Source organism: Gymnogyps californianus, unplaced genomic scaffold, assembly GCF_018139145.2.
Source record: "Gymnogyps californianus isolate 813 unplaced genomic scaffold, ASM1813914v2 HiC_scaffold_65, whole genome shotgun sequence".
Lineage (NCBI taxonomy): Eukaryota > Metazoa > Chordata > Aves > Accipitriformes > Cathartidae > Gymnogyps > Gymnogyps californianus.
In genome coordinates, this window is record NW_026114458.1 from 332,874 (window position 1) to 343,349 (window position 10,476).

The following is a 10,476-nucleotide window of genomic DNA, read 5'->3' on the forward strand; positions in this document are numbered from 1 at the left end:
CAATAGATACTTACATATATTGAAACTGACTGGACAAATTCATGAAAGAAAAATACATCTAAGGCTATTACAAACAAATATTACTTCTGGCTCAAAAAAATTCTAATCTGCAAATTATGGGAGGCTGAGAGAACATTCTGGGGAATGCATGCACATCCTGTTCTTGTTCTCCTCCCTAGACTTTCCCTTTGGGCTAATGTCAGAGAGAAGAAAGTTGGCTAGGTCAATCTTTGGTCTGACCTAATATAGTCAGACTCATTTGCTCAGAGGCCCTAATATAATCCGTACCAGAAAGTGGACATACAGCAACACTTCAAAGAGCTATTTGATTCCTGTTCCAAAAATAAAATCACACCATAAAATTTCTCTCTCAAATGTATCAAAGAATTTAAAGTGCATGAATATAAGCTTTGTAACAGGACACAGTGGAAGTTGTATTAAAAAAATTATATTTATGCAAATATGAAGATACTTATTTACAAACACAAGTTTCATCAAAATCATTTGCTAAAAAAGCAGTGTTTAAGCTGTTTTGCTTAGACATGCTGATGGCTTATTTCTAAACACTGGGATATGGAAGACAAGCCAAACAAGAAGTTATTTCTGTTTTTGAGCTGTGGAAGGTAGAATCTTATAAAGATTGTAAGACCCTTCAAAAGGGAGATTTAGTATATATTTTTTCCTTGTAACTGTGCTGAAGTACAGCTAGCTGTACAACATATACATAGTTTATGCAGGAATAATCTCAATTTAGTAATGATGCAGAATATATTATAAACAGGAAAATGTTTAAAGAGGAGGGAGGGGCTTTATTCATTAATGGACCTTTTCATAAGAAAGATGAAGCTGTTTTGGGACTGAGGAGGAGTCTGACAGAAAGCTGAGACATTATATAAAAGAGGTTATTTCAATACCTATTTAAGAATAAATTTATGAAAAATAATTATATTGCACAAGAAAAACAGAGGACAACTAATGACCTTGAAAAAGAATGAACAAAATCCAGAGAATCTCAGTAGTGTTGAGGAAACATAGGGCTTAGAATAATTTACAGAAGACACACTGTAATGTATTTACATTTGAAACGTCTTCTATACATTCTCACTATTATTTTGGTTTTAATAAAAATCTGCATGAAACAAAGGTCATAGTTTGATTAAGCAGACAAATTAAAAAAAATACACTGATTTCTTATTTGGATCAGTTATACATTGTAAAGAAAAACCTCAAATAAGTCAGACTGAATTATATTACAGATAAAAAACACCATCTACCAATGAATTATTGAATTTACCATTTTATATTGCTTATAATCAATAAAAAAATAAATATACAATTAATTTTTGCAATCTCAAAAGTGACTGTATCAGAACATTTTATGGCAAAAGATGAGATTGACAAGATAATAACCTCAGCAGGAGATTTGTTCCCCAGTAACAACTGATTAAAGTTGGTGTCGTGGTTTAACCCCAGCTGGCAACTAAGCACCACACAGCCGCTCCCTCACTCCCCCACAGTGGGATGGGGGAGAGAATCAGAAGAGTAAAAGTGAGAAAACTCATGGGTTGAGATAAAGACAGTTTAATAGGTAAAGCAAAAGCTGCATGTGCAAGCAAAGCAAAACAAGGAATTCATTCACTACTTCCCATCAGCAGGCAGGTGTTCAGCCATCTCCAGGAAAGCAGGGCTCCATCACGCATAACGGTTACTTGGGAAGACCAACGCCATCACTCCAAATGTCCCCCCCTTCCTCCTTCTTCCCCCAGCTTTATATGCTGAGCATGACGTCATATGGTCTGGAATATCCCTTTGGTCAGTTGGGGTCAGCTGTCCCAGCTGTGTCCCCTCCCAACTTCTTGTGCACTCCCAGCCTACTCGCTGGTGGGGTGGTGTGAGAAGCAGAAAAGGCCTTGACTCTGTGTAAGCACTGCTCAGCAATAACTAAAACATCCCTGTGTTATCAACACTGTTTCCAGCACAAGTCCAAAACATAGCCCCATACTAGCTACTATGAAGGAAATTAACTCTATCCCAGCCAAAACCAGCACAGTTGGGGAAATTAATAAAAAGATAAAACTACACAATAGATTAACAAAATATGTAGAGAGGTAGTTTATCACCCTGAATAGCTAAAAATTCCATGAAATGTAATACAACAGCTACATCTATGTTAGTAAATTAATACATATTAAAGGTTATAACAGTGAATAAGAATTTTCTTTGGAAAACAAAATCAGAACACCTACAAAACAGGTAAAACAACTGTATTTATGAACATTTCCTGGCTGGCAATTTACATCACTGACTACATCACTATACTCAGTGGCTTCATAGACAGATTTCAGTATTTTTCCTAGAATACTGAATGTGGAAACACCTTTGAGAAAATTAATAAGTTCCCAAGGAGAATTCATGATGGATTTGGGGCACTGTAAAAATTAAATGCGGAGGAGGAGAGACTAGATCGAAAATTCAGGCAAGTGCTGCTTTTTTGGGTTGGGAGGGAGTATTTTGTGCAAAGTAACAATAAAAAGTGCAATGGGCAAGAGTCTATAGCTTAAAAACATTATTACAGAAACTGGACCTTAAAAGTCAGGACACAGCTATGCAATGAGCTGATTGAGCCTAGACATCGTGTATGACAGAATTTCTAAAGGATTAAAGTTTTTACAGAAAACTTACGTGACTTGTAAACTTTCTGCTGTTAGATTATTCCACATGATCTCATTAGCTTGAAGGTTTTCATTTTCTTCTAGTAAAGACATATCAAACTCTATTGCTTGTTCAACCACTTCTGATGACCTAATTTAGCAAATAAAAGTTATATTTGCAAAATTAACATGTATCTTTAAGTAGATCATAAATAAAATTGTTTTGTTTTGAATTATTAATAACTAGAATATAGTTAAAATTACATATGAAATAAAAGTAAAAACAACAATAGGTTATATATTCTTTTTCCTTTAAATAAAGGACACAGTCTTAAAAAGATACCAGAGAACAAAATAGAATATAATTCTTTGAATTAAGATCACAACATAATCAAGGTTTTCAGGGGGTATCTATTTGCATGGATCCACTCTTAGCTAATCCAGCTATAAATCTGCACATGACAATTATCAATTTGCACATTAATAACAAAGGATAATGCAAGAAGTCTTAGGACTATCCACTTATGTACCAATATGCAATCAGTTCAATAAACAGCAAATAAAGTTTATTTTTTAAATTAAAAACTTTCTTGCATTACCTGCATATTTTGTTGTTTCAGGCACTACTTACTCTGCATTAACTGCAGTGTATACAGGGGTACCTAGAGTTCACTTTAAACCATCTAGAATATGGGCAATGAGAGAAATATAGCAGAGAAACTTAATGTAGCCCAGGATGCAAAATGCATCCAAATACACACTAAATTAGCTCACACTGAATCTGGGTTGTCATGTGTCCAAAGAAGGGCAACGAAGCTGGTGAAGGGTCTAGAGAACAAGTCCTATGAGGAGCGGCTGAGGGAACTGGGGTTGTTTAGTCTGGAGAAAAGGAGGCTGAGGGGAGACCTTATCGCTCTCTACAACTACCTGAAAGGAGGTTGTAGCAAGGTGGGTGTCAGTCTCTTTTTTTCCCAAGTAGCAAGCGATAGGATGAGAGGAAACGGCCTCAAGTTGCGCCAGGGGAGGTTTAGACTGGATATTAGGAAAAATGTCTTCACTGAAAGGGTTGTCAAGCATTGGAACAGGCTGCCCAGGGAAGTGATTGAGTCACCATCCCTGGAGATATTTAAAAGACGTGTAAATGTGGCACTTAGGGTCATGGTTTAGTGGTGGACATGGCAGTGTTAGGTTAACGGTTGGTCTCGATGATCTTAAAGGTCCTTTCCAACCTAAATGATTCTATGATTCTATGTATAGTCTGCTGCCAGTACCAAAGTTATGGCTCTTCACATGCGATAATAGTAATTGGAATTCTGTTTTTCTAGAGACAGTCAAAGAGATGGATGGTTGAAGAAACAGTCAGGTTAAAAACCTGACATTCAGACAACTTTCTGTACGTGCAAGTGGAACAGCTTTTCAAATTAGGACAATGCTTTACAAATAACAATTTAAAAGGAACCAAACAGAAACAAATACAACTCTGATCACTTTAGCAGTGTTGTAGTTTAATACAAGTTTTTCCTCGAGAAGAAACATGAACATGTACACCAAGATGAAAACTTATACCTATGAGTATCTATGAAGTCATTATACTCAGAGTTAGGGTCTATCCGTTCAACAGAGGTCTGGATCTCTTTATGGACATTCACAATCTCTTCTGTTACAAGACTGGTGATCTGGCTATATTCATCCAAGATTCCTTTTCTAGAGAGAAAAAAAAAACACTATAGTGTATAACATGGCACTGAAGGCATAGATGGCATTGACGATGCTTCAAACTTTCAATTTTCTGTTACTACAAACTCTTGTTTCAACTGGCTAAAAAGGGAGGAAAAAAAAAAAGACCATATATTACTCAAAGAAATAACAGATCAATTGTCACCTCTTCTTTACAGATTGGCTATGAGTAGAGAAGTCTCCAAGACCATGCTCCTTATACTAATTACAGTGCATCTACATATAGTGTAGCTAAACTAAAGCTATAGAGATTACACGGAAAAGGAATGTATACAGCTCATTGATGACACCCTTCTTTATGACCAGAAAACTTATGCTAGTTATCATTTATACTGAAGCTTTTCATGTTCCCTTGACTGACAAAATAAGTATATTCTGACATACGGTAAAACGAGTCAAAAAATAGTCAGTGTGCATTTCCTTTAAGACCTGGCTTTCTTCATTGCTTTAACTGTTCTCTTTCATATCTTCATTTTATTATTTGGTCATTAGGGCAAAAATAAGCATAAATCACAAGTTCGCATATATTTACAAGAAGAAACAAAATCAAACAAAAAGTTGACATGAGAAAGTACGAGCCATCTAGCCTAATGACCTGCCCTCAACAGTGTGCAAAAGCAAGTGTGGTAAAGAAATGGTAAAAGAAAAGAATAAGTGATATTTTACCACTACATTTAATAGCATCCAGTGATATTTTCCCAGAATACCTTCCTACTCTCTTTAAGTTTTAGTTTTCCATAAATAGCCCTTCATAATCATTTCCTATTTCATTTTTATTTTTGACAAACTTCTTGGCTTGCCAGGTTCTGAAGCATGGTGAGGTTTTTTTTTTAAATACTGATGAATTTGACCAACCCAGAGGAATGTGCAGAAAAAAAAGTATCAGCAGATTTTTCCTGGATAAGATCTCAAGTTATGTTTATTTTATAAAAAACATTATTTGCTTGTATTTCTTCAGTACTTTTTCTAAAGAGAAAACAGACAAGAGAATTCATTAATGTCAACTACAGCAATGCCAGATCTAAGAGAAATGGAATCTAAGTTAATTACTAAAAAAAAAAAAATTAGTGATGTTAATATACACTTCAAGTTTATCAAACTGATTTGCAAAACCAAGATTATTAATGAAGTATATTTCACACAGATAGCCACACCAACCCCTACACTTGAAATCACCATCTCCTTTCATAGAATTAAGCCTAAAGATATTAGACAGCAGTAATTTTCCAATAAATTCAGATCTCACTGAAAATGTTTATTTAGTGACAAGAATATTTTTACAAGTTTTTATTTCAAAGACGACAAAGAAAATTGGGTTCAATAGGCTCTTGTTCAATGATAAAACTCTTCAGTGAATTATCATAATTCACAATTATGAAAAATCACATTAATTACAGCACACAAATTTAACTGAAGTCTTTTGCTGTGATTTTACATACAAAATTAAGATTAAAAGGACTGTGCAGAGACTACAATAGAGGTCTATTTTATTTACATACCTGCACCAGAATCAAAAGGAGCAATGATACTTCATGAGGCAGTTGTTAATATTGTCCGCATCACCTAAGCATATAAACCATGAAACCCCTAACTGTCCTTCACTTCCTATGTGCTGAAGTCAAGATGAATGTAGACTTCAGAAAAGGTAAGAAAATGAGATATAGAAGAGTGCCTCCCATCTAAATGAACAATACTTACAAAAAGAGATAACTACTTCTTCTTTTAGAGTAAGTGATTTATAAGCAATATTTTTTAATTGTAGTCCTCGGAATGTCTTAGAGAAAGACCTACAGAACAGTCTCCCAAACCAACTCATATTCTTCAGGAAAGTCAAAGAGGCAGCATGGTGGTTACGAATCAGAAAAGATAGCTTAGAGTCCTCATTGACAATTCTCTGAGATATCAGTTTGCACATCTTCATCAGTGATGTGGAGAATGATCTTTCAGAAAAAGGTAATTGTATTTTTAAGGCTGGATTCCTTACAATGAAATTAGGTTTATGTCATGGTTTAACCCCAGCCAGCAACTAAGCACCATGCAGCCGCTTCCCCCTCCCCGCTCCCAGTGGGATGGGGAGGAGGAAAGGAAAAATAAGTAAAACTCGTGGGTTGACATAAGAACAGTTTAATAACTAAAGTAAAAATAAAAATACACTACTAACTAATAATAATAATAATAATTGTAATGAAAAAGAATACAACAAAAAAAAAAGAAATAAGAAAAGACAAGTGATGCACAATGCAATTGCTCACCACCTGCTGACCAATGCCAGAGCAGCAATCCGCCACTCCTGGCCAACTCCCCCCTGTTTATATACTGGGCATGACATTCCATGGTATGGAATATCCCTTTGGCTAGTTCAGGTCAGCTGCCCCGGCTATGCTCCCTCCCAGCTTCTTGCACACCTCCTTGCTGGCAGAGCATGGGAAACTGAAAAGTCCTTGGCTTAAGAGAAGCGCTACTTAGCAACAACTAAAACATCAGAGTGTTATCAACATCATTCTCACACTAAATCCAAAACCCAGCACTGTACCAGCTACTAGGAAGAAGAGAGTTAACTCTGTCCCAGCCGAAACCAGGACAGTTTATATGATCCTGCTATTTGCACACACATGAGTAACCATGCATCTGTTTGGCCCTCCTCCCAAATGACTTTCAAGATTGTTGGTCATTTTAAACTAAATTGGTTCCCGGCAGAATTTCATAAAAATAAGGCTACTGGAGAGGCAACTAACTTAGAATAAAATAGAATAGAATAGAATAGAATAGGACTATTTCAGTTGGAAGGGACCTACAACAATCATCTAGTCCAACTGCCTGACTAATTAAGGGCTGACCAAGTTAAAGCATGTTAACTTGCCATAGTATTCCAGCTGAAGGAAAGGATAAAGCATGAGCTTAACTATAAACACTGCAGTTAACCTCTAAGATTTTAAAAGTTTTATGAGAAGACAGTCTCTCACTAAAATATTAAATAACCCCTTAAAACTACTATCTGCATTTATTTGAATAGACTTCTCTATGCACAATTGTTGTCAATGGAAAGATGAAAACAGCTTTTTCATTACTCCTTGATATACAAATAATTGATGAAGGTTTATTATTTTCTAATAATACTATGAATTAATTAGGATATTACACAAAAATTGTGGAAATTAGAAATATATAAGAAAATACAGCTTACAGGGCTTTAATCATTTCTTCTTCCATCTTCTGTAGTGAATTAAGTAACAGAGGAAGTGCAGCGTCATAATATTGGTGCTGATGTAACTGTGCTCCTTTCAGCGCCAATACATATTGATTATGCAATATATGAAGTTTCATAGTGGCTTTATCACACCGATCTTTGGCTTTCTCAGTCTCCTTTCCTGAGAAGAAAGAAAAAAAGAAAATGCATATGGTGATTTTAAAGTATACAAACATCAATATTTGTGGTTGACATAAATCTGATAGATTCATAAGTTTGCACTTTGTTCCACAATACTATGTTTAAGATATTTCTCTGAAGAAGCTAAAATTTGACAATTCTCAAGTCACTAGTAAAAACAAATGTCTTAGTGTTCTTATTCAAAACTAATAAAAAAAATGCTGCATTTTCTTTGAGTAGAAATGAGGATACTTTATCTGAAAGTATATGAAAACCATCATCTACATAAGTATAAAAATAATATAACTATGAAGAATGAAATAAAAACCACTCAAACACATGACTATCACAAATGCTAATCTTTTATCTGTCTCAGAGTAAATAAACATTTTTAAATGAAGAAAATAAGAAATGTCCTACTAGTTCAGACCCATGATCCACTTAGACCAGTACTCTGTCTCCAGTAGTGATAGCAGGAACTGCTTTTAGGGAAAGCATGTGTATTGGGTTTGCATGGCAAGGTTTTGGTAGCAGGGGGGCTGCAGGGGTGGCTTCTGTGAGAAGATACCAGAAGCTTCCCCTATGTCTGATAGAGACAATGCCAGCCAGCTCCAAGACAGACCCACCGCTGGCCAAGGCTGAGCCAGTCAGCGACAGTGGTAGCACCTCTGTGATAACATATTTAAGAAAGGGAAAAAATGCTGCGCAACAGCAGCCAGGAGAGAGAGGAGTGAGAATATGTGAGAGAAACAACTCTGCAGACACCAAGGTCAGTGAAGAAGGAGGGGGAGGAGGTGCTCCAGGCACCAGAGCAGAGATTCCCCTGCAGCCCCTGGTGAAGACCATGGCGAGGCAGGCTGTCCCCCTGCAGCCCATGGAGGTCCACGGTGGAACAGATATATCCACCTGCAGCCTGTGGAGGACCCCACACCAGAGCAGGTGGATGCGCCCAAAGGAGGCTGTGACTCTGTGGGAAGCCTATGCTGGAGCAGGCTCCTGGCAGGACCTGTGGACCTGTGGAGAGAGGAGCCCACACTGGAGCAGGCTTGCTGGCAGGACTTGTGACCCTGTGGGGGACTCACGCTGGGGCAGTCTGTTCCTGAAGGACTGCACCCCATGGAAAGGACCCATGCAGGAGCAGTTTGTGAAGAACTGCAGCCCATGGGAAGGACTCACATTGGAGAAGTTCGTGGAGGACTGTCTACCATGGGAGGGACCCCACGCTGGAGCAGGGGAAGAGTGTGAGGAGTCCTCCCCCTGAGGAGGAAGGAGCGGCAGAAACCACGTGTGATGAACTGACTGCAACCCCCATTCCCCGTCCCCCTGTGCCGCTCGGGGGGGGAGGAGGTAGAGAACTCAGGAGTAAAGTTAAGCCTGGGAAGAAGGGAGGGGTGGGGGGAAGGTGTTTTTAAGATTTGGTTTTATTTCTCATTATCCTACTCTGATTTGATTGGTAATAAATTCTACTAATTTCCCCGAGTCGAGTCTGTTTTGCCCATGACGGTAATTGGTGAGTGATCTCCCTGTCCTTATCTCGACCCACAAGCCTTTCATTATATTTTCTCTCCCCTGTCCAGTTGAGGAGGGGGAGTGATAGAGCGGCTTGGTGGGCACCTGCCATCCAGCCAGCGTCAACCCACCACACAAGGGTTGGCATGGCATCGCCTGAGGGTGGCAATCCTAGTAGGAACATTTACACTGCTCCTGGGAGCACAGAGGGTTCAGGAGCATATCTGAAATGCTTGTACACCAACACATGCAGTATGAGAAACAAACAGGATGAACTGGAAGCGTTGGTCAGCTCCCAGAGCTATGATGTCATTGGTATTAGTGAGACTTGGTGGAATGAGTCCCACAGTTGGAGTGCTGGGATGGAAGGCTGCAGGCTGTTCAGGAGGGATAGGCAGGGCAGGCAATTAGGAGAAACCTCTGGATCGGTAGCCCTTGTCCTTATGGGAGATTCCAACTTCCCAGGCATCAACTGGGAATATCATACTGCTGTGATGAGCAGGTCTTGGAAATTCTTGAAGTTTGTGGGAGATGATAACTTCTTGTCACAAGTACTCAGTGAGCCAACTAGGAAAGATGCCCTCCTAGACTTTGTTATTTGTGAATAGAGAAGGACTCGTGGGAGATGTGATGGTAGGTGGCTGTCTTGGCCACAGGGATCATGAAATGGTTGAGTTTAAAATTTTCAGTTTAATGAGAAAAAAAGGTCAGCAGAGTTGCTACCCTGAATTTCAAGAGAGCAAACTTTAAGCTACTCAGGGAGCTATTTAGGAGAGTCCCCTGGGAATCTGCCTTTGAGGGCTTAGGAGTCCAGGAGTGCTGGTCAGTTTTTAAGAACCACCTTTTAGAAGCACAGGAGCAGGCAATTCCCTTGTGTTGTCAGTCAAGCAAGGGGGGCAGAAGACCAGCTTGGCTGAACAGGGAACTCCTTGTGGAACTCAGGTGGAAAAAGAAATTGCACGATCTCTGGAAGCGAGGTCAGGCTTCACAGGAAGATTACAGAGCTGTGGTTCATTTATGCAGGGAGAAGACACGAAAGGCCAAAGCTCAACTAGAGTTGAAACTGGTCAGTGTTGTGTCAGACAACAAGAAAGGCTTTTTTAAAGTATGTTAATAGCAAGAGGAGGTCTAAGGAAAACATTAGACCAATACTTGTTGAAGATGGTCACCTGACTAATAGGGATGAAGAAAAAGCAGAGGCATTCAATGGTT

At 38.5% G+C, this 10,476-nt stretch overlaps 1 protein-coding gene across 1 annotated transcript in view; it reads right to left on the reverse strand.

The window, feature by feature from the left end:
* LOC127029049 (tyrosine-protein kinase Fer-like) overlaps positions 1-7,756 on the reverse strand; it is a gene marked incomplete at its 5' end in the record, with an annotated part of 129,437 nt that extends 121,681 nt beyond the window's left edge. The window contains 3 exons of the mRNA XM_050914711.1: positions 2,683-2,802; positions 4,218-4,355; positions 7,573-7,756. Of these exons, the coding sequence (XP_050770668.1) occupies positions 2,683-2,802; positions 4,218-4,355; positions 7,573-7,756 (442 nt within the window). The remainder of the gene's footprint in view (positions 1-2,682; positions 2,803-4,217; positions 4,356-7,572) is intronic.
* Between the last annotated feature and the right edge of the window lie 2,720 nt (positions 7,757-10,476).